This window comes from Perca fluviatilis, chromosome 13 (genome assembly GCF_010015445.1).
Source record: "Perca fluviatilis chromosome 13, GENO_Pfluv_1.0, whole genome shotgun sequence".
Taxonomy (NCBI): domain Eukaryota; kingdom Metazoa; phylum Chordata; class Actinopteri; order Perciformes; family Percidae; genus Perca; species Perca fluviatilis.
In genome coordinates, this window is record NC_053124.1 from 35,249,464 (window position 1) to 35,274,463 (window position 25,000).

General features: G+C 39.5%; 2 protein-coding genes across 2 annotated transcripts in view; one reads left to right on the forward strand and one right to left on the reverse strand.

Annotated features, from left to right (window-relative positions):
* LOC120570959 overlaps window positions 1–25,000 on the forward strand; it is a 34,473-nt gene that overhangs the window by 9,169 nt on the left and 304 nt on the right. The window contains exons 10-23 of the mRNA XM_039819645.1: window positions 1–25; window positions 295–330; window positions 871–927; window positions 1,020–1,115; window positions 1,362–1,403; window positions 2,023–2,049; window positions 10,731–10,769; window positions 11,238–11,321; window positions 11,630–11,656; window positions 13,586–13,618; window positions 13,776–13,838; window positions 16,069–16,098; window positions 16,306–16,341; window positions 18,190–18,234. The exon at window positions 1–25 is cut by the window's left edge and continues 20 nt beyond it. Of these exons, the coding sequence (XP_039675579.1) occupies window positions 1–25; window positions 295–330; window positions 871–927; window positions 1,020–1,115; window positions 1,362–1,403; window positions 2,023–2,049; window positions 10,731–10,769; window positions 11,238–11,321; window positions 11,630–11,656; window positions 13,586–13,618; window positions 13,776–13,838; window positions 16,069–16,098; window positions 16,306–16,341; window positions 18,190–18,234 (640 nt within the window). The remainder of the gene's footprint in view (window positions 26–294; window positions 331–870; window positions 928–1,019; window positions 1,116–1,361; window positions 1,404–2,022; window positions 2,050–10,730; window positions 10,770–11,237; window positions 11,322–11,629; window positions 11,657–13,585; window positions 13,619–13,775; window positions 13,839–16,068; window positions 16,099–16,305; window positions 16,342–18,189; window positions 18,235–25,000) is intronic.
* Window positions 24,284–25,000, reverse strand: part of cdc42se1 (CDC42 small effector 1) — a 23,019-nt gene continuing 22,302 nt past the window's right edge. The window contains exon 5 of the mRNA XM_039820369.1: window positions 24,284–25,000. This exon is cut by the window's right edge and continues 1,319 nt beyond it. The gene's annotated coding sequence lies outside the window, so the exon portion shown is untranslated.

The following is a 25,000-nucleotide window of genomic DNA, read 5'->3' on the forward strand; positions in this document are numbered from 1 at the left end:
CCAGACGTTCACATCGACATCCCAGGTCTGATCTCAGCTCTGTTTCTGTTCTCTTTAATAACCAAAACTATAAATAATCTGGGAAGCCCAGGGTGGACACAGGAAGGGGCGGGACTTCGCCTTTCTATTGGCTTATTCTAAAGATGAACCCCAGGTGTCTGGGCTCTGATTGGTCGATGCTTCTCACATTCTGAAAGCTGAAACATTTCTCCTGAAATATACAACAAAACGCTACAGGTGTGAAAGTGACAAACATGAAACAGATGTTTAACTTGGAAACACTTTCTCGGACAGGTCACGTGACTCTGCCCACGCAGCTGGACTCTATAGGTGGGATGTTTCTTCTTCTATGGTCTTTTCTCAAGCTATAAAGGTAGATGCTAGATCTCAGCCGAGACACTTGTCAAGAGTCTTGATTGCCGAAATATTTCAGATCACATTCCTGTTGGAACATGTTTGAGTGCCTAGTTTTAAGTACCAAAAACGCTGAAAAAAGCTACAAAAACATCGGACAAAGCGTCAAAACGTTGATTTTGTAGTTTTCGGTTTAGAAACCTTAATGGGGATTTTTGCTGAGTCATTCCACTGCTACATGAAGCTACATGCTAACGTCAGGGAAACCTGTTAGTTGCAGATGTTGTTAGTTTCTCCCCACACAGCCTCTGGAGCTTTCCAGTTGTTTAGTTTCTGGTTTAGGAGCATTTATCGGTGGTTTGTTGGTAGAAAGCAGGAAGTGTTGACGTCTGCACGTGTATCGGGAGTGATCTGGCATATACCAGCATCTGAACTATTATTAATCCATGTGTTATTGATCAGCTGTTCTGTTATTGATCATCTGTTCTGATCCGTGTGCTGTCGTCTGTGATTCAGGGATCAGTTCAGGTGTGACGGCGTCTGCAGAACAGAATGGTCTGGACTCACCAGCAGGTACTAACACTAAGGATTTAGTGTATTTAATGTCTGAACAGGATGTGATGTCACTTCAAAGTCAGATATTTAACAAGTCTCTCCTGTTAAAGAATATCCCTCTGACGTCAGCATCGACCAATCAGGAGCAGCATCTCTGAGCTCAGACCAATCACTACCCAGCGCTGGCTCCTCCCACTCGGCATTCGGTATTATAGGAAAGACTTTTACTCTGAAAATCCTTTACTCTGAAAACACAGAAAGACTTTTACTCTGAAAACCCTTTACTCTGAAAACACAGAAAGGCTTTTACTCTGAAAACACAGAAAGACTTTTACTCTGAAAACCCTTTACTCTGAAAACACAGAAAGACTTTTACTCTGAAAGACTTTTAGTCTGACAACAGAAAGTTCTGCTGATATTTAAAGTAATGTTTTTGTGTTTTTATTCATCAGATGCAGCTTCTTCACAGAGTGAAACTAACAGAGTTCAGACAGGTAAATACACCTGGAAACCAACATGGCATCATGACTTCGTGTAAATATGCACACTAACTTTCTTAGGCCAAGTGGCATGTTATCTGTTCACATTTTGAGCTATCCGCGTGTATTTCTATGCTGTATATAGTGGGCGTACGCATACACGCCACTTGGCGTGTTATCGCCACTTGGCGTGTTATCGCCACTTGGCATGTTATCACCACTTGGCGTGTTATCACGAGAACAACGTGTTATAGACGGTTAAGTTTAGGAAGCGTGACACGCGGGACCCAATCCTGGTCTCCTGGGTGAAAGTCCTGTGTTTGACCCATCCACACCCCTCCCTACTTGGATTTTCTTCCTTTCATACTACTCTCTACAGCGTAAATTTACAATTTTAGTCAAGGTAACGTAAGTCAATGGAGGCCAAACGGCATTGATAAACACGCTAAAAAGCGAGTGTGCGTCTTGATAACACGCCATGAGATCAGTCTGTGTAAACACACCAGAACATGCGGATATGAATAAATTAGTATAGCAATTATTAATAATCTTTACTTTTACTATATTTATATATAAACAGTATATTTTTATATGAACTGTATATTTTACATTGATCACATGTTTGTCTTCACAGACGGAGCCGACTCACCGGACACTAACGGTCAGTTCTCTTATAGCTGCCGGTTTGTTAAACCATCGGTAAATATCTTTGGTATTTTGTCTAGAGACTGTCCTTCCCCCAGAAACTCCCCCATAACTGGTTTGTTGAAGCATAAATTCTGACCTATATTTAGGTCTGTAGTGGTGGAGCCCTCTAGTGGTCGTAGTAGTTCTGACCTATATTTAGGTCTGTAGTGGTGGAGCCCTCTAGTGGTCGCAGTAGTTCTGACCTATATTTAGGTTAGTAGTGGTGGAGCCCTCTAGTGGTCGTAGTAGTTCTGACCTATATTTAGGTTAGTAGTGGTGGAGCCCTCTAGTGGTCGTAGTAGTTCTGACCTATATTTAGGTCTGTAGTGGTGGAGCCCTCTAGTGGTCGTAGTAGTTCAATTCAATTCAATTCAATTCAATTTTATTTATAGTATCAAATCATAACATAAGTTATCTCGAGACACTTTACAGATAGAGTAGGTCTAGACCACACTCTATAATTTACAAAGCCCCAACAATTCCAACAGTTCCAGTAATTCCCTCAAGAGCAAGCAGTGCGACAGTGGCGAGGAAAAACTCCCTCTTGGGAAGAAACCTCGGACAGACCCAGGCTCTTGGTAGGCGGTGTCTGACGAGACGCGGTTGGGGTGTGATGAACAGTGGCGATAGTAGTCACATTAATAATGGAACAGTGACTGGATGTAGCGGGAAGCTGCAGGGTTCAGCAGGACGCAGCATGACATTGCAGGGCATCGCTGAGTTCAGCAGGGAGTGCAGCAGGACCACGGCGACAGCTGCGACCAGGATCTTGGTGCCAACGTTCTCCAAGGAAATACGCTGGGGGAAAAAAGCATAAGGACTCCGGGGAGTAAACTCCCCAGAGGCTAGGATTAGTAACTTTAGTAACTTAGTAATTTCTGGGACGGGCTGCACACAAATAGTAATAGTAATAGTAACAGTAATAGAAAGGGAGAGGAGAGAGCAGCTCAGTGTGTCAAAGGAAGGAAGTCCCCCGGCAGTCTAGAACTATAACAGCGTAACTATAACAGGTAACTAAGAGAGACAGCGCATAGGAGAGGTAGCTTTTTCGGGCTTAGAACTCTCCCCTGCGGATCTGGCTTGGCTGGCCTGCCTCCCTCTACTTTGTTATGTATTATTAATCTAACAATTATGAAGAGAAGCAGTTGGGCCAGTTAGGTGAACACTGCAACTCCTCACTCCTAACTATAAGCTTTATCAAAGAGGAGATTTTTAAGTTCATTCTTGAATGAGGTGACAGTTTTCGCCCCCGAACCCAGATCGGAGCTGGTTCCATAGGAGAGGAGCCTGATAACTGAAGGCTCTAGCTCCCATTCTACTTTTAGAGACTCTAGGTACCACCAGTAACTCTGCATTCTGGGAGCGCAGTGCTCTAGTGGGACAATAGGGTATTAGGAGCTCTTCTAGATATGATGGTGCTAGACCATTTAGAGCTTTGTAGGTCAAGAGAAGGACTTTAAACTCAATCCTGGATTCAACAGGAAGCCAATGCAGAGAAGCTAATACAGGAGAAATATGATCTCTTTTCTTAGTTCTTGTGAGAACATGCGCTGCAGCATTCTGGATCAGCTGGAGAGTCTTTTAAGAGACTTATTTGAGCAACCTGACAGTAGGGAATTACAATAGTCCAGCCTGGAAGTAACAAATGCATGGACTAGTTTTTCAGCGTCTTTTGAGACAGGATATTCCTAATTTTGGCAATGTTACGAAATGAAAAAAGGCTGTTCTTGAGGTTTGTTTTATTTGGCATTGCAAAGGATATAACCTGATCAAAGATAATCCCTAAATTTCTAACAGTGGTGCTGGAGGCCAGGGCAACACCATCCAGAGTAGCTATATCTTTAGATAATAAAGTTCGGTGTTTAGGGCCCAGCACAATAACTTCAGTTTTGTTAGGGGTTAACATCAGAAAATTATAGGTCATCCAGGATTTTATATCCTTAATGCAACGCTGTACTTAAGCTAGGCTGGTTTAGTTTTGGTTTGTTGATTGACAAGTATAATTGGGTGTCATCCGCATAACAGTGAAAATTAATTGAGTGTTTTCTAATAATATTGCCTAGAGGAAGCATATATAAGGAGAATAGAATTGGTCCACGCACCGGGCCTTGAGGAACCCCATGGCTAACTTTAGCGCATGCTTGGAGGATTTATCATTAACATTCACAAATTGAGATCGATCAGAGAAATAGGACCTAAACCAACTCAGAGCAATTCCTTTAATGCCAACCAAGTGTTTCAATCTCTGTAACAGGATTGAATGGTCAATAGTGTCAAATGCAGCACTAAGATCTAGTAAAACAAGAATGGAGACAAGACCTTTGTCTGCAGCAGTTAAAAGGTCGTTAGTAATTTTCACCAGTGCCGTCTCTGTGCTATGATTCTTTCTAAATCCTGATTGAAAGTCATCAAATAAACTATTGCTATGTAGAAAATCACATAACTGATTAGCAACCACCTTCTCAAGGATCTTGGATAGAAAGGGAAGGTTAGATATAGGTCTATAGTTTGCTAAGACCTCAGGATCCAGGGTGGGTTTTTTCAGAAGAGGTTTTATCACAGCTACTTTAAATGACTGTGGTACATAACCTGTTAATAACGACATATTGATCATATCTAGTAATGAGGTGTTAACCACAGGTAATGCTTCTTTGAGTAGTCTCGTTGGGATGGGGTCCAAGAGACAGGTAGATGGCTTAGCTGAGGATATCTTTAACATTAATTGTTGAAGGTCTATAGGATAAAAGCAGTCTAAGTATATGTCGAGACTAGTCTTTATTTCTAACGACTCTGCGTTTAAAGGTGAACCGTTAGAAGTTGAGTTTAAAAGGTGATGAATTTTATCTCTAATTGTTGTAATTTTATCATTGAAGAAGCTCATGAAGTCATCACTACTCAGAGCTAGAGGAATAGATGGCTCAGTAGAGCTGTGACTATCTGTCAGCCTGGCGACAGTGCTGAAAAGAAACCTTGGGTTGTTCTTGTTTTCTTCTATTAGTGATGAGTAATAGTCTGATCTGGCCTTTCTTAGGGCCTTCCTATAGGTTTTGAGACTTTCTTGCCAATCCAAACGAGATTCTTCCACCTTGGTGGAACGCCACTTACATTCGAGGTTTCGCGAGATTTGTTTTAATTTGCGAGTTTGAGAGTTATACCAAGGTGCTAGTTTCCTTTGCTTCATCATCTTCTTTTTCAGGGGAGCAACGGAGTCTAAGGTCGTCCGGTAGAGGCTATCGTTATAACCGTCTACAAATGCATCAATTTGAGAGGGACTGAGGTTAACATACAGGTCCTCTGTTATGTTAAGGCATGACATAGAGTCGAATGCTGTAGGAATATCTTCTTTAAATTTAGCTATAGCACTGTCAGATAAGCATATGTTGTAAGAGCTTTTATCTAATTTAATATAATCAGGTAGTAAGAATTCGAAAGTGATTAAAGAATGATCCGATAATACCGAATTCTGCGAAAATATTATTAAATCCTCAAATTCAATACCATATGCCAGCACAAGGTCGAGGGTGTGGTTAAAACAGTGCGTCGCCTTGTGCACACTCTGACTGAAACCGATTGAATCCAGTAATGAGTTGAAAGCAGTACTAAGGCTGTCATTGTCAACGTCCACATGGATATTAAAATCACCTACAAGAAGTACTTGGTCTGATTTAAGGACTAAACATGATAAAAACTCTGAGAATTCAGATAAAAATTCAGAATACAGACCTGGAGCCCTGTAAATAACAACGAATATAATTGGCTGTAATGTTTTCCATTTTGGATGTTGAAGATTAAGAACAAGACTTTCAAATGAGTTATAATGTAATTTAGGTTTAGGAGTAATTAGCAGGCTTGCATCAAAGATGGCTGCAACTCTCCCTCCTCGGCCTGAGCCTCTAGGAATTTGAGTATTAATATGGCTGGGAGGAGTGGCTTCATTTAGACTAACATAGTCTTCATGGCCCAGCCAGGTTTCAGTAAGACAAAATAAATCAATGTTATTATCTGATATCAACTCGTTTACCAATACTGCTTTAAAAGACAGAGATCTAATATTTAATAGTCCACATCTAATTTTCCTATTTTGTTCTATTGCAGTCGTTTTAATTCCAATTAGGTTGTTAAGTATAGCGCATCTTTTGTTTACCTTTGATTTAACCGATCTGAGCCGGGGGACAGACACCGTGCTTATTAGACTATGAGTGGGCGACTGCTCCAACGGAAGCACAGAGGGGCGCGTAGCACTGCACCTCTGATTACTAATATCAAACTTGGGTTGTCATGGTTTATGTCTGATAAACTCATTCAGATTTTTTGATATGAGAGCGGCACCGTCCCAGGAGGGATGAATGCCGTCTCTCTCAATCAGACCACACTGTAATAAATTTCATGTTAGTTTAACTTGGAAATGCAAGTTCCCTTGCTGCCTTGAAAATCGAAGTTCACTCAACTTGAAGACTGCCTTTGTTTCAACTTAGAAATTAAAGTTAATGAGGTTGATGTAACTACAGTGTTCTAGTTTTGTTAAAGTTGTTCTTTTAGTTGATTTAACTTTGTATTACTTGCTTTAACTTCATACTTTAAGTTAAAACAAATCATTTATTTTCTTTAATAATGCCAGAAACCTTCCTTGCCTAGTATAACAGACATACCTTTCTGCTTTATTTCAACTCACACTTTCAAGTTAAAACAACATAACCACATTTATAGCGGAGATACCGTGGGTGCTTGGGTGGGGCCACCCCAGGGCCCCGTGCAAAATAGCGGCCTCTCTGCTGATCTTGTGTCACTTGACATAAAATGGCCGCTAGTGAAGTGACACGCTGCAGATTAATGGCTGAAGGAAGCCTATTACTGCTCAATGTCTAACACCGTAATACTCCACCTCTTATCAAACGTAACAGTCACTTAACTCATGGTTACAAATGTAAACCAGTACAACAATGACAATTACCAGGCAACAAAATACTACATTCTAAACACACGTTTAATTAACAGAATTCATAAAGTTACATTTGTATTTCGAACAAACTGCAAACTTTTCAGCAAATTTTAACAAAACTCTATTTACCGCCTTGCATCATTGGATTTGGCCAGCCAATGAACCAGTTGCAGTCTTGACTGCAATTGGTTGATAACTTAACTTACATACCTAAGTTCAATCAACACATACATTTTTTTAAATAGTCAACCCAACGAATAAATGCAAGTTTAACTTTCAAAAACTCATAAAGTTGAGTTCAAAATCGACAACTTGTATAAGCTCATTCAGTTAAAAATAAGAACTAAGTGGACATAACTAAATGGGTCTGTAATATTTTACAGTGCAGGCTTTCCCCAGAACGCCCTCCAGTTATTCACATAGCCCACATCATTAGCTGGGCACCACCCCGACAACCAGCGGTGGAAGGATGACGTACGGCTGTACATTTCATCATTGGTCAGGTTTGGCAGGGGTCCAGAGAAAACTACTGAGTCCGACATTGTCTTTGCGTATGCACAAAGTGACTCAACATTCATTTTAGTGATCTCCGATTTACGACCATTACCACCTACGTGAAGTATGATCTTACTGTATTTACGGTTCTTTTTTGCCAGCAGCTTTAGATGGGTTTCATATCGCCCGCTCCAGCCCCGGGGACACATATGACCGTGGTAGGCCTACTGTTGCCGCCGGGGGCCGCTGGCTTCACATATCGCGTATAGAGCTCCCAATAACCAGAACTGGCTTCTCAGCGGGTGTATCGCTGAGTAGGGAGAACCTGTTAGAGAGGCGAAGACGCTCCGGTTTAGAGCGACCGTCATCATGTGCACTCCCTGGTCTAGATCTAACGCTACGCTTCCCTCGGACAGTCACCCACTCGCCTGGCTGCTCGGGGTCTGCCGGGGAACAGCTAGCAGAAGCTACAGAAGCTACAGTATGTTGGCCCGCATTAACTACATGGTGCTGGCTAGCTACGGAAGCATACGATTCTGATTCCATGGTGCGGAGCCGTGACTCAAATTCACTAAGCCTTGCCTCCAAAACAGCGAATATACTACATTTATTACATGTATCGTTATCACTAAAGGAGGCAGAGGAATAGCTAAACATTTGACACACAGAGCAAGAAAGAGCAGGAGAGGGAGAGGAATTAGCCATTGCTAATGGCTAAGCTAAAGTAGCTAACAGTGTTTTAACAATTGTAAATTCAGCGAGTCAGTCACTGTAAGTGAGGCAATCCAGGCAAATAGCCGCTAATTTAAACATTGAAGCAGAGTTCAGTAAGTTTTTGCCGGAGCAGCAAACTAGCGTTTGTAACACGGGAACACCGGAAGTGACACAATACGCTCACCTTACACGTCGGCACGTCCGACCTAGTTCTGACCTATATTTAGGTCAGTAGTGGTGGAGCCCTCTAGTGGCCGTAGTAGTTCTGACCTATATTTAGGTTAGTAGTGGTGGAGCCCTCTAGTGGTCGTAGTAGTTCTGACCTATATTTAGGTCTGTAGTGGTGGAGCCCTCTAGTGGTCGTAGTAGTTCTGACCTATATTTAGGTCTGTAGTGGTGGAGCCCTCTAGTGGTCGTAGTAGTTCTGACCTATATTTAGGTTAGTAGTGGTGGAGCCCTCTAGTGGTCGTAGTAGTTCTGACCTATATTTAGGTTAGTAGTGGTGGAGCCCTCTAGTGGTCGTAGTAGTTCTGACCTATATTTAGGTCTGTAGTGGTGGAGCCCTCTAGTGGTCGTAGTAGTTCTGACCTATATTTAGGTCTGTAGTGGTGGTGCCCTCTAGTGGTCGTAGTAGTTCTGACCTATATTTAGGTCTGTAGTGGTGGTGCCCTCTAGTGGTCGTAGTAGTTCTGACCTATATTTAGGTCAGTAGTGGTGGAGCACTCTAGTGGTCGTAGTAGTTCTGACCTATATTTAGGTCTGTAGTGGTGGAGCCCTCTAGTGGTCGTAGTAGGCGAGGTCGGTGACTCAAGTCTGTTCGGTGTGTTCCGTGTTTTCATCCGTCAGAGGAGCCATCTGTCTTCATTTAGGCCAATTTGACTTGTTGAATCGGCCAGTGGGCAGTCAGACTCAATGACCAATCTGATTGGTGGAGTGCAAGCCCTCTAGTGGCCGTAGTAGTTCTGACCTATATTTAGGTCTGTAGTGGTGGAGCCCTCTAGTGGTCGTAGTAGTTCTGACCTATATTTAGGTCTGTAGTGGTGGAGCCCTCTAGTGGTCGTGGTAGTTCTGACCTATATTTAGGTTAGCAATGGTGGAGCCCTCTAGTGGCCGTAGTAGTTCTGACCTATATTTAGGTTAGTAGTGGTGGAGCCCTCTAGTGGCCGTAGTAGTTTTGACCTATATTTAGGTCTGTAGTGGTGGAGCACTCTAGTGGCCGTAGTAGTTCTGACCTATATTTAGGTCAGTAGTGGTGGAGCCCTCTAGTGGTCCTAGTAGTTCTGACCTATATTTAGGTCTGTAGTGGTGGAGCCCTCTAGTGGTCGTAGTAGGCGAGGTCGGTGACTCAAGTCTGTTCGGTGTGTTCCGTGTTTTCGTCCGTCAGAGGAGCCATCTGCCTTCATTTGGGCCAATTTGACTTGTTGAATCGGCCAGTGGGCAGTCAGACTCAATGACCAATCAGATTGGTGGAGTGCTAGCCCTTGACTAGCAAATCAGTGCCCTTATGTTAAAACACTTACCGGAAATGATGAGCGGGAAGAGCGTGACTAGAGTCTCTCAAAATCTGATGAGAATCTTTTAAACAGACCTTTGTTGATCTGAAATGAAGACAGATTCATCAACTGCACGGCCTATTTCTCTCTTCAAATGTTTTCAGAAACACGTTTCGGTGAACTATTTTAGTACAATATGAGATCGGATTCTGAACGAGCCGCCCATTATGCTCTGGCATTAAAATTTGGGAGAAGCCAGACCCACGTGACGTGTCCATCATTTCCGGTTTTCATTTTTTGGGCGACAATACAGATTAGCCCCGCCTGCTGTTATGGAAACGTATTACTTCGATGTGTTCTGAGGAACTGATCAGTCCAACTGGCTTTTCTGCCGACGGTCTATGGTGTGTCAGGGGCTTAAGAACGCCAAATTTCCTGGTAAGGAGGCAGGTTGGGGGGGGGGACTTTCACCCAGGAGACCGGGGGTTCATGTCCCGCTGGAAGACAAAAGGAACCAGAGTTATTTTAACTTTAGGGAACAAACGTAGCTCCGTCACGTTCTGCGTCACGTGGTAACCTTCAGGAAGTGATGTCACGTCTGATTGGAACCCAAACCAAACCTCCATCTTTTTATCAAATCACTCAGTAGGTTTGGTGTCTAAACCAAACTGGGACCGTTTCACAACCACGTGTTTAAAACCTCCACCGTTACCTTCTCTGGTTTAGATATGAGGAAGTATTTCCTGCCGCCACTGGGGGGGCACTGAGTTATTGAACACTCCTCTGGGTCGGATTAGAGGGCCCCCCCCCTTTAATCCGACCCAGAGGAGGAGGCACCACCCATGTCATCAGTTACACTGTATTTTAGTCATGCAGTTTTAATGTTTTTATCCGTTACATTTGCTACTTCTGTGCTCTGATGTAGAATCAATGATGTATTTGATTACAAAGCTTTATATGCTGCGTCAGAGCTTGGTGAAGGCTGTGATTGGCTAACGGTTTGTGTTGTTACAGGGAACGGTCGACAGACACTACTGACAGACACAAACGCAGGTAAACTCTCCATTCAGTCTGTAGGCCAGTCTGTAGTCCAGACTGTAGTCCAGTCTGTAGTCTGTAATCCAGTCTGTAGTCCAGACTGTAGTATGTAATCTGTAGTCTGTAGTCCAGTTTGTAGTCTGTAGTCTGTAGTCCAGTCTGTAGTCCAGACTGTAGTCTGTAGTATGTAGTCTGTATTCCAGTCTGTAGTCTGTAGTCCAGTCTGTAGTCCAGACTGTAGTCTATAGTATGTAGTCTGTAGTCCAGTCTGTAGTCTGTAGTCCAGTCTGTAGTGCAGTCTGTAGTCTTTTACGAGAAAATGGTTGTAATATTTTCAGAAGAAAAGGTATCTAGTTGAACTTTAACCTTGTTTACGTTGCTTGCTGGTTACAAACAAAAGAACAAAGATCTTTTCTTCAGATGTGACGTTGATGTCATCAGATGTGACATCGATGTCATCAGATGTGACGTTAATGTCATCAGATGTGACGATGATGTCATCAGATGTGACGATGATGTCATCAGGAGGGACGGAGACGGTGACAGGTCTTCACATCGACCTCACAGGTGAGACAGACGGACCCAAAGACCGGTAACTAATAGTTAAGAGTTAGTTAGTAGTACTAGACTGTTACAGACACAGAATGTGAGAAACACCTGAGCTGGATACTACAAAGACAGTGTGTGTGTGTGTGTGTTTTGTTTTGTGTGTGTGTGTGTGTGTGTGTGTGTGTGTGTGTGTGTGTGTGTGTGTGTGTGTGTGTGTGTGTGTGTGTGTGCCTTATTATAAAGACAGAAATTGCTAACTCTGGTTATGGTAGAGACAGAATAATATGTAATATATATAATATGTTTTGTGCTCTGATTCGTTCCAGCTTCGGGACGCGGACATGATGTCACAGGTAAAACCCGTTGCTATGACAACCACGAAATCAGGAGTTTTTTAAATTGAATTTAATCAGAAGTCAGGGAGGTGAAAGATAAAATAAATAAAGCAGAAACGATTCCGATGTTTGGTGATTGGTGAACATTTTACACTATATATGCTATATATATAGTCTGCAGTTAATTTCATTCACTTTATAGATTACTATAAAATACCCACAATGCACTGCTAATCTGAGCATACATACGATGTAGCCTACATTTTACTCCCGTATCCCACAATGCAACGCAGTCGTGTTTTCCCAGAGGAGAAGAAGAAGCAGAAGGACTCCCGAAAACTGAAAAGGAAAAATTTAAATGTCTTTGGTTTCTAAACACCTTTTAGTCTTCTCCTGAGAGATTACATGATACAATAATAATAATAATAATAATAATAATAACAACAACAATAATAATAATAATTATAGTAACAACAATAATAAAAACAATAATAATAATAAAAATAACAATAACAATAACAATAATAATAACTAACAATCATAACAATCATAACAATAACAATAATAATAATAATCTACTGATGCAACCATGTTTCCAGTAAACGTCTAAAATCTCATTAGCCGTTAGTTCAGTATTTAATAAACACTATAGAGCAGATCTGGGTATTATACAGAGGGAATAGTGAGTAGTGTTGCAAAGGGGTGGACATTTTCCAGTAAATTTCCGAAAACTTTCCATGGAAAGTTTAGCTGGGGAATTTTGGAAACATTCCAATTTGGAAACTTTCATGGGAATTAACAGGAATTAATGGGAATTAACGGGAATTAATGGGAATTAGCAGGAATTAACGGGAATTAATGGGAATTAACGGAAATTAATGGGAATTAACGGGTATTAATGGGAATTAACGGGTGTTAACAGGAATTAACGGGAATTAACTGGTAATAACGGGAATTAACGGGTATTAACGGGAATTAATGGGAATTAACGGGAGTTAACAGGAATTAATGGGAATTAATAGGAATTAACGGGTATTAACGGGAATTAACGGGTGTTAACGGGAATTAACGGGAATTAACTGGTAATAACGGGAATTAACGGGTATTAACAGGAATTAATGGGAATTAATAGGAGTTAACAGGAGTTAACGGGAATTCATAGGAATTAATGGGAGTTAACGGGAATTAATGGGAATTAATGGGAGTTAACAGGAATTAACGGGAATTAATGGGAATTAACGGGAATTAACAGGAGTTAACGGGAATTAATGGGAATTAATGGGAATTAACGGGAGTTAACAGGAATTAATGGGAATTAATGGGAGTTAACGGGAATTAATGGGAATTAATGGGAGTTAACGGGAATTAATGGGAATTAACTGTAGTTAACAGGAATTAATGGGAGTTAATGGGAGTTAATGGGAATTAATGGGAGTTAACAGGAATTAATGGGAGTCAATGGGAATTAACAGGAATGAATGGGAGTTAACTGGATAGTTTTAATATTGCTTTCCATGGAAAGTTTAGCTGGGGAATTTTGGAAAAAGTCCGATTTTTTTAATGGTTAGTGGGCTATACAATTAACACACATAGATTTATAATAGCAATGGGTTATGTATTACCCCGTATTTTAACCACTAAATGTTGGCCAGTATGTAGTAGTCTCTGCTGATTACTGCATGTGTGTCATAGATGAATATAGGGAGGACATTCAACTGAAGGTGCATTACATCAGGTTGTTTTAAGATTTAGATTATGCTGTAAGATGTTTTTAACTACATTTAAGTTTCCTGTCATAGACTAACAGTATTATAAAAAGCAATAATAAAAATATCCAGTTTATGGAATTTTGCAGACCTAATAGTGACGGTTTCTAACACAGATAATATGTTGCTTAACATGAACTTTGACTTATCAGTCACTTCCTGTCACATGATCATGTTACAGAGTCGTCCCCCATCTTCCTCTACACGGACACAGGTACCTGTCTGTCTGTCTGTCTGTCTGTCTGTCTGTCTGTCTGTCTGTCTGTCTGTCTGTCTGTCTCTCTCTCTCTCTCTCTCTCTCTCTCTCTCTCTGTCTGTCTGTCTGATCACCTGTCTGTCTGTCTGTTTGATCACCTGTCTGTCTGTCTCAGGTGTGTTCTCCCACACAGATCTGGTTACCATGGCAACAGACTCCACAGGGACAGACACGGCAGGTAAATCCCGCAGACTATTATGATTAATAATAATATAATAATAATGAATCTGAGTGTGTGTATAGACCATGGATGTATTAGGATTAATAATAATATAATAATATAATAATTAATCTGAGTGTGTTTATAGACCATGGATGTATTAGGATTAATAATAATATAATAATTGATCTGGGTGTGTGTATAGACCATGGATGTATTAGGATTAATAATAATATAATAATATAATAATTAATCTGAGTGTGTTATAGACCATGGATGTATTAGGCTTAATAATAATATAATAATTAATCTGAGTGTGTGTATAGACCATGGATGTATTAGTATTAATAATAGTATAATTAATATAATAATTAATCTGAGTGTGTGTATCGACCATGGATGTAGTAGGATTAATAATAATATAATAATAATCTGAGTGTGTATATAGATCATGGAAGTAGTAGGATTAATAATAATATAATTATTAATCTGAGTGTGTGTATAGATCATGGATGTCTTAGGATTAATAATAATATAATAATTGATCTGGGTGTGTGTATAGACCATGGATGTATCAGGATTAATAATAATATAATAATTAATCTGGGTGTGTGTATAGACCATGGATGTATTAGGATTAATAATAATATAATAATATAATAATTAATCTGAGTGTGTTATAGACAATGGATGTATTAGGGTTAATAATAATATAATAATTAATCTGAGTGTGTGTATACACCATGGATGTATTAGGATTAATAATAGTATAATTAATATAATAATTAATCTGAGTGTGTGTATCGACCATGGATGTAGTAGGATTAATAATAATATAATAATCTGAGTGTGTGTATAGATCATGGATGTAGTTGAATTAATAATAATATAATTATTAATCTGAGTGTGTGTATAGATCATGGATGTATTAGGATTAATAATAATATAATAATTAATCTGAGTGTGTGTATAGACCATGGATGTATTAGGATTAATAATAATATAATAATTAATAAAATAATTAATCTGAGTGTGTGTATAGACCACGGATGTATTAGGATTAATAATAATATAATAATTAATCTGAGTGTGTTATAGACCATGGATGTATTAGCATTAATAATAATATAATAATATAATAATGAATCTGAGTGTGTGTTTAGACCATGGATGTATTAGGATTAATAATAATATAATAATATGATTAATCTGAGTGTGTGTATGGACCATGGATGTATTAGCATTAATAATAATATAATAATAATAATATAATAATTAATCTGAATGTGTTTATAGATCATGGATGTAGTAGGATTAATAATAATATAATAATATAATTAATCGGAGTGTGTGTATGGACCATGGATGTATTAGGATTAATAATAATATAATAATATAATAAATAATCTAAGTGTGTGTATAGACCATGAATGTATTAGCATTAATAATAGTATAATAATATAATAATGAATCTGAGTGCGTTATAGACCTTAGATGTATTAGGATTAATAATAATATAATTAATAAAATAATTAATATGAGTGTGTGTATAGACCGTGGATGTATTCAGATTAATAATAATATAATAATTAATCTCAGTGTGTGTAGACCATGGATATATTAGGATTAATAATAATATAATTAATATAATAATGAATCTGAGTGTGTGTATAGACCATGGATGTATTAGTATTAATAATAATATAATAATTAATCTGAGTGTGTTTGTAGACCATGGATGTATTAGGATTAATAATAATATAATTAATATAATAATTAATCTGAGTGTTTTTATAGACCATGGATGTATTAGGGTTAATAATAATATAATAATATAATAATTAATCTGAGTGTGTTTATAGACCATGGATGTATTAGGATAAATAATAATATAATTAATATAATAATTAATCTGAGTGTGTGTAGACCATGGATGTATTAGGATTAATAATAATATAATTAATATAATAATTAATCTGAGTGTGTGTCTAGACCATGGATGTATTAGGATTAATAATAATATAATAATTAATCTGAGTGTGTATAGACCATGGATGTATTAGGATTAATAATAATAATATAATTAATATAATAATTAATCTGAGTGTGTGTATAGACCATGGATGTATTAGGATTAATAATAATATAATAATATAATAATTAATCTGAGTGTGTTTATAGACCATGGATGTATTAGGATTAATAATAATATAATAATATAATAATGAATGTGTGTTTGTACTTTCAGCCGATCCAACAGGAAGTCCTCTCGACCTCAGTAAGTTACCTTCATCTCTACAGTTCTATATTCTGCTGCTCAAATCTCTGTTAAACTCTCTGGGTGTGTGTGTGGTGTGTGTGTGTGTGTGTGTCTGTCTGTCTGTCTGTCTGTCTGTCTGTCTGTCTGTCTGTCTGTCTGTCTGTCTGTCTGTGTGTGTGTGTGTGTGTGTGTGTGTGTGTGTGTGTGTGTGTGTGTGTATTTCAGGTCGTCCAGCTGTGACCGATCACACACAGACAGCTGGTAAGTTTTACAGATGTTCAACATGAAAACAGAAACGTATATTTGTCGGCGACACATCGGTTTTAATAAAGTTTTTATATATTTTATCATTTCTGACGGTCTCTTCCCGTTGCCGAAGTAGCAACTGATCATATAAAAGCCTAAAGCAATGGCAGTTTATGGAAAGCACCAGTGTAGTTATGGTCAGATCTTGGTCCTGACTGATGAAGTGATATTAATAATTCAATTCAATTCAATTCAATTTTATTTATAGTATCAAATCATAACATAAGTTATCTCGAGACACTTTACAGATAGAGTAGGTCTAGACCACACTCTATAATTTACAAAGCCCCAACAATTCCAACAGTTCCAGTAATTCCCTCAAGAGCAAGCAGTGCGACAGTGGCGAGGAAAAACTCCCTCTTGGGAAGAAACCTCGGACAGACCCAGGCTCTTGGTATGCGGTGTCTGACGCAGCCGGTTGGGGTGTGATGAACAGTGGCGATAGTAGTCACATTAATAATGGAACAGTGACTGGATGTAGCGGGAAGCTGCAGGGTTCAGCAGGACGCAGCATGACATTGCAGGGCATCGCTGAGTTCAGCAGGGAGTGCAGCAGGACCACGGCGACAGCTGCGACCAGGATCTTGGTGCCAACGTTCTCCAAGGAAATACGCTGGGGGAAAAAAGCATAAGGACTTGTGATTTATGAATCTATAGCGTCAGTCTAGCGTCCAGACTCAATGAATGAATGAGGAAGTGAGAGAGCGCTGTGTCAGAGGGAAGAGACTGAGAAAACCAGCTCCAGACCAGGTTAGGTTCACAGGCTCAGTTACCATAGTGACTGACTCTGAGGTGAAGTTACCATAGTAACTGACTCTGTTGAGTATTGATTGGTCAGTAGACAGTGCTTTAACACTGAGTATTGATTGGTCAGTAGACAGTGCTTTAACACTGAGTATTGATTGGTCAGTAGGCGGAGCTTTAACACTGAGTATTGATTGGTCAGTAGGCGGAGCTTTAACACTGAGTATTGATTGGTCAGTAGGCGGTGCTTTAACACTGAGTATTGATTGGTCAGTAGGCGGTGCATTAACACTAAGTATTGATTGGTCAGTAGGCTGTGCTTTAACGCTGAGTATTGATTGGTCAGTAGGCGGTGCATTTACACTGAGTATTGATTGGTCAGTAGGCGGTGCATTAACACTAAGTATTGATTGGTCAGTAGGCTGTGCTTTAACGCTGAGTATTGATTGGTCAGTAGGCGGTGCATTAACACTGAGTATTGATTGGTCAGTAGGCGGTGCATTAACACTAAGTATTGATTGGTCAGTAGGCTGTGCTTTAACGCTGAGTATTGATTGGTCAGAAGGCGGTGCATTAACACCGAGTATTGACTGGTCAGTAGGCGGTGCGTTTACACCAGTTGATCTCTGATCTCCAACTTAACCTGCTCCTGACCAGGTTAGGTGTTCAGCATGAGTTACCACGGCGATTGAACCCAATAACAAGTGATCCACCTTCGTGATACAGAAAATCCTGGGTTGAACCTGAAGTTAGCTCGCTAACGCCAAATCCTGCGTCGTAGTACAGGCCTCAGGTGTTGGTATTTACCTGAGATAAGGTGGTGTTGTTTACCTGAGATAAGGTGGTGTTGTTTACCTGAGATAAGGTGGTGTTTACCTGAGATAAGGTGGTGTTGTTTACCCGAGATCAGGTGGTGTTGTTTACCTGAGATAAGGTGGGTTTGTTTACCTGAGATAAGGTGGTGTTTACCTGAGATAAGGTGGGTTTGTTTACCTGAGATAAGGTGGTGTTGTTTACCTGAGATGTTTCTCTTCTCTTGGTTCTGCTTGCTCTCTGCAGGTCCAGTCACTGAACAATACAACCCATCTGGTCAGGGTCCTGAAGGTAGGTACCCCAAACTCTCTATCTCTATATATCTCCATATCTCTATATCTCTATATATCTCTATATCTCTCTATATCTCTCTATCTCTATATCTCTATATATCTATATATATCTCTCTATCCCTATATATCTCTATATCTCTATATCTCTATATATCTCTATATCTCTATATATCTCTATATATATCTATATCTCTATATGTATCTATATCTATATCTCTTCTCTCTCTCTCTATATATATATATATATATATATACATATCTATATCTATATATCTATATCTCTATATATCTCTATATCTCTATATTTATCTATATCTATATCTCTCTCATATATATATATATATATATATATATATATATATATCGATATATATATCTATATATCTCTATATATATCTATATATATCTATATCTCTATAGCTCTCTCTCTATATATATATATATAATATCTATATCTCTATATATCTATATCTCTATATATATCTATATCTCTCTATCTCTCTCTATATATATATAAATATATATCTAGATATCTATATCTCTCTATATCTCTCTCTATATATATATATATATATATGTCTATATCTATCTCTCTATCACTCTGACTCTATCTCTCTGACTCTCTATATATCTATTTATATATATGTATATATCTCTATATCTCTATATATCTCTATATATATTTATGTATATATCTCTATATATCTATATATCTCTCTATATCTCTTTATCTCTCTGACTATCTCCATGTCTCTCTGTCTCTCTGTCTCTCTATCTCTCTGACTCTCTATCTCTATATCTCTATATCTCTATGAGTCCCCAATATCTCTATATCTCTATCCCTATATATCTCTATCCTCCTCTGACTTCTGGGATCTTCTTCTGACTTCTCCTGACTCTTCATTCTCCAACTCATCTCTATGTCCTCTGTCTCTCTCTATCTCTAAATGTCTCTATATTCCCTATATATCTCTATCTCTCTGACTTTTCTGACTCTATTCAATTCAATTCCTAATTTCAATTCAATTCAATTCAATCTAATTCACCATCCTTTATTTATAGTATCAAATCATAACAAAAGTTATCTCGTGACACTTTACAGATAGAGAATGGTCTAGACTACACTCTGTAATTTGGCAAACCCCAACAATTACAGCGGTATCCCATCAAGAGCAAGCATTAGCAGTGGCTATCATGTATAGTGGTGAGGAAAAACTCCTTTAGGAAGAAACCTCGACAGACCCAGACTCTTGGTGGCTGATTGTCTGGCCGGGGCGGAGTTCAGGGGTGTGATGAACAATTAGCATTAATAGTCCTATTAAAGGTCACAGTGTGATCGAAGGTTATCGTGGAAGTTCATGTCATGGCAGGGCACATCGTGTCATACTAGTGTGCTGTCCCTATACCCGGATCCAGACTACTCTGTGCATGGAACATCCACAACGGGAAGTTCTTGGGATCTTGGCGTGTATACAAGAGCATGGGTCTATTTTCATTCCATTCCACTCCTTCTCTCCTTCTCTCTCCTTCCTCTCTCCTGTCTCTATATATATCTCTCCTTCTCTCCTTCTCTCTCTCTATATATATACTCTCTACTCTCACTATATCCTTCTCTCTCTTTCCTCTCTCCTATGTCCTCCATGTCCATCTTCTCTCTCTCTCTCTCCTCTCTCTATATCCTCTCTCTCCATCTTTCTTTCCTCTCTCCTCCTCTCTCATATCTCTCTCTCCTTCCTTCTCTCTCTCTCTCTCTCTCTCTCTCTCTCTCTATATATATCTCTATTCTCTTTCCTCTCTCTATTCTCTCCTTCCCTTCTCTCTCCTTCTCTCTCTCTCTCTCCCTTCTCTCCTTCTACTCTCTCTCTCTCATCTATTCCTCTCCATCATCTCTCCTTCTCTCTCTCTCTCTCCTCTCCCTCTCTCTCTCTCTCTCTATCTCCCTCTCCTTCCTCTCCTTCTCTCCACTCTCCTCTCTCTCCTTCTCTCTCTCTCCTTCTACTATCTATATCTTCTCTCATCTCCTTTCTCCTCTCTCTATCTTACTCTCTCTCCTCTCTCTCTCTCATCTCTCTCTCTCTCTCTCTCTCTTTCTCTCCATCTATATATATACATCTCTCTATATATATATATATTAATACTCTCTCATCTATATATATATATATATATTAATATATAAATACCCAGCTATAAATATATATATATATTAATATATAAATACCCATATAAATATATATATATAAATATATATATAAAAAAAAATATAATATATATAGTATATATATATATATATATATATATATATATATATATTAATATATAAATGCAATATAAATATATATATATTAATATATAAATCACCAATATAAATATATATATATAATAATATAAATACCCAGCTATAAATATATATATATTAATATATAAATACCCAGCTATAAATATATATATTAATATATAAATACCCAGCTATAAATATATATATTAATATATAAATACCCTCCTAGCCACTGGATGTATTGCCATTAGCAGCAAAGCTAGACCAGGGGTCAGCAACTATATTTTTCAAAGGGCCAGAATTATTTTTAAGCAGACACTCCGGGGGGGCCGGACTTTCAAATAAAGAAAATAAAATTATACCTAATACGCATCTTCTTGTTTGATATTTTCACTTTCTTACTAAATTAATGCTATATTTATTTACATCTATTAGTGTAAGCAAACCTCTAAAAACATTGAAAATCCATAATGATACCTAGATAGGCTACTTAACTAGAAAATGATCTCAGATTCGTCCTGTATGCTTAATTCGAAATAAGACAATGTTGTTGCTAAATAATACAACCGGCAACATCGTCAAGAATGAAGAACGCGGCGCCATTCCCGTGCATATTAAGTAGCCACATGTATTTGTTTTGGTCTTAAAATACCTCCGTAGGCTTACCGCTCCAGCAGAGAGGATGGCTCGTTTAGACAGCAGCTACGGTTACAAGAGTTTGTCCAAAGTTCAAGATTGGTTGCAAATTAAGACAAACAGTTAAACTACAAACTGACATCTTTCAGTTTAGCTAGTTTGTAAAGTCGCTATTTGTGGAGTAGAGCTGTGAGACACACACACACACACACACACACACACACACACACACACACAGAGACACACACACAAAACACACACACACACACACAGAGAGACACACACACACACACACACACACACACACACACAGAGAGACATACACACACACACACACACACACACACAGAGAGACACACTCACACACACACACACACACAGAGACATACACACACACACACACAGAGACACACACACACACAGAGAGACATCACACACACACACACACACACACACACACAGAGACACACACACACACACACACACACACACACACACACGGAGACATAACACACACACACACACACACACACACAGAGAGCCCACACACACACACACACACACACACATACACAGAGACACACACACACAGAGACACACACACACACACACAGAGACACACACACACACACACACAGAAGACACACGCACACACTCACACACAGAGCACACACACACACACGATAGACACACACAACACCCACACAGAGAGGCGCACACACACACAGCAACACACACACACAGACACACGCACACACACACACAGACACTGCACACACACAGACACACACACACACACACACACACACACAACACACAACACACACACACACACACACACACACACACACACACACACACACACACCACACACACACACACACACACACACACACACACACGAGAACACACACACTCACAGAGAGACACACACACACACACACACACACACACAGACACACACACACACACACACACACACACACACAAAACACACACACACACACACCACAGAGAACACACACACACAAACACACACACACACACAAACACACACACACACAGGCAGACAGACACAAACCACACACATAGAGACGCACACACACACACAGGCAGGCAGAGAACACACACACACACACACACACACACACACACACAAACACACACACACAGGCAGAGACATACACACACGCACATAGAGACACACACACACACACACACAGGCAGAGAGAACCCCCCCCCCCCCCACACACACACAGGCAGAGAGACACACACAAACACACACACACACACAAATAGAGACACACACACTCACACACAGACACACACACAGAGAAGTAAAGTACAAGTACCTCAACATCTGGTACTTAAAGGTACAGTACTGGGGTAAAGTACTTAGTTACATTAATATAGTGAGCCAGTTGTATCTTTCAGAACTCCCACACTCTGAGGAGTCCAGCGAACGCACCACGCACACAGCTGAGACATTTTCCTTAAATAGACACTTTGGCCTCTTGGGGGAGGGTGTGTGTGTGTGCGTGTTTTTTGGGGGGGTTGGGAGGAAATGGCCAGTCGCCACGGCGACGAATCAGTGGTTTCTACGGCAACCTCTCCGGGGGAAGATTTAAACAACAGCTGAGGGGGTCAAGTTACTGCTGTTAGCACACAGTTCACATGTCGTCATCTCACACACACACACACACACACACACACACACACACACACACACACACACACACACACACACACACACACACACCACAGAAACACACACACACACCACAGACACACACACACACACACAGACACACACGACAACACAGAGGACACAAACACACACAACACACACACACACACACTCACAGACCACACACACACACACACACACACACACAGAGACACACACACAACGCACACAGAGACACACAAGACACACACACACACACATCGCCAGACACACACACACACACACTCCACAGACACAGAACACACAGAGACACACACACACACACACACACACAGACACACACACACACACACAACAGACACACACACACACACACAACACACACTCAGAGACACACACACACACAACACACCAGAGACACACACACACACACTCACAGACACAACACACACACACACACTCAACACAAAACTCAGAGACACACATAAACATACACACACACAGACACACAGAGACACACAGAGACACACACATAATAAAACAATCACACACCACACTAACACTAATACACACACACACACACACTCAGAGACACACAACAGACGCACACATACAAATAACTGCCTATTAACACACACACACAGACACACACGTACACACACTCAGAGAAACACACACTCAGAGACACATAGACACACACACACACACACACACTCAGAGAAACACACACACACACACACACACACACAGTCAGAGACACAGACACACACACACACACTCAGAGACACACACACACACACACTCACAGTCAGAGACACAGACACACACACGTCTTTGTATGAGTTGAAATACATAAACGGCTGATTTTCTAATGGGAGTTTTGAACTGTGTGTCCCAGCCAACCTATGAGGGTTCCCACCAGAATGCAGCATGAAATATCTTAAACAGAAGTCCCGAAAATGTCTCAGCCTGGCACCTGAAGTTAAAACTGAGAAGGTCTGTCTTCTTGGGGACACAAAACATGTCAGATTAAGACCCGTTTCGGGCCCCGAACCGCAGTTGAAGCAACCAAACGAACAGAAAGACAAAAAATATTTGTATGAGTTGAAATGTACAACTTTTACGAAAACGGCTGATTTTCTAATGGGAGTTTTGAACTGTGCGTCACCAGTCACTTTCATATGTCCACAGCCAGAGACAGTACTTTCAGACTTTAAAAAAGGGAAACCAAAATGTGGCATTTGAACATTTTCGGTAATTTTAAGGTTGACTTATTCTTAGACTGAATATCTTTTGAATTCAGACTATTTGAAGGCAAAAAAAACACCCTAAATAAATTAAATTTCATATAAATCACCAGAATTAGAAACACTGTAGAGAAGGCTTTGAAATATTTAGACCGTAATATTTAAATATATAGTGACATACATCGTGCAGAAAATACAGTTAAATGTTTAAATACAATGGGATTTATTTTATTTTTTTAAATATACAGATATTTGTACAGAGTTTGGTTGGTGGCCTGGGTTCGGCTTGGACTCTCAAATCCAGATGTTACAGTTCTTATAAAGTGCTCAAATTAAAGTTTTTGGGGAATTTGAACCAGTTTTTTTTTTGCCACAACTTCTCTAATACAAGAATCGTTCAACTCACATACCAAGAGACCCAAGTTAGCACCAAGCACACATCATCAGCGCGAAAGACAACAGGAAAAATCAAACAGTAAATTAACCAAAAACTGCAGAAAAGTCTGCGTAGAAAATGTTCAAATACTCAAAACAGAAAGCAGGTAAAACTTTATCTTCCCACCAGATGCATTATGAAATGTCTACGAGTTAAAAAGTTAACATTTTGGTCTTCCTGGGGGCCCAAAATATGTCAGATTAAAACCGTTTTGGGCCCCAACCCACAGTTTAAGTAGTAAAATGACCAAAAATCACAAAGACATATTGATATGAGTTCAAATAGAGAATTTTTACAAAAACAGCTGATTTTCTAATGGGAGTTTTGAACTGTGTGTCACCAGCCAACCTATGAGGGTTCCCACCGGATTGCAGGATGAAATATCTTAAACAGAAGTCCCGAAAATGTCTCAGCCTGGCACCTGAAGTTAAAACTGAAAAGGTCTGTCATCTTGGGACACAAAATATGTCAGATTAAGACCCG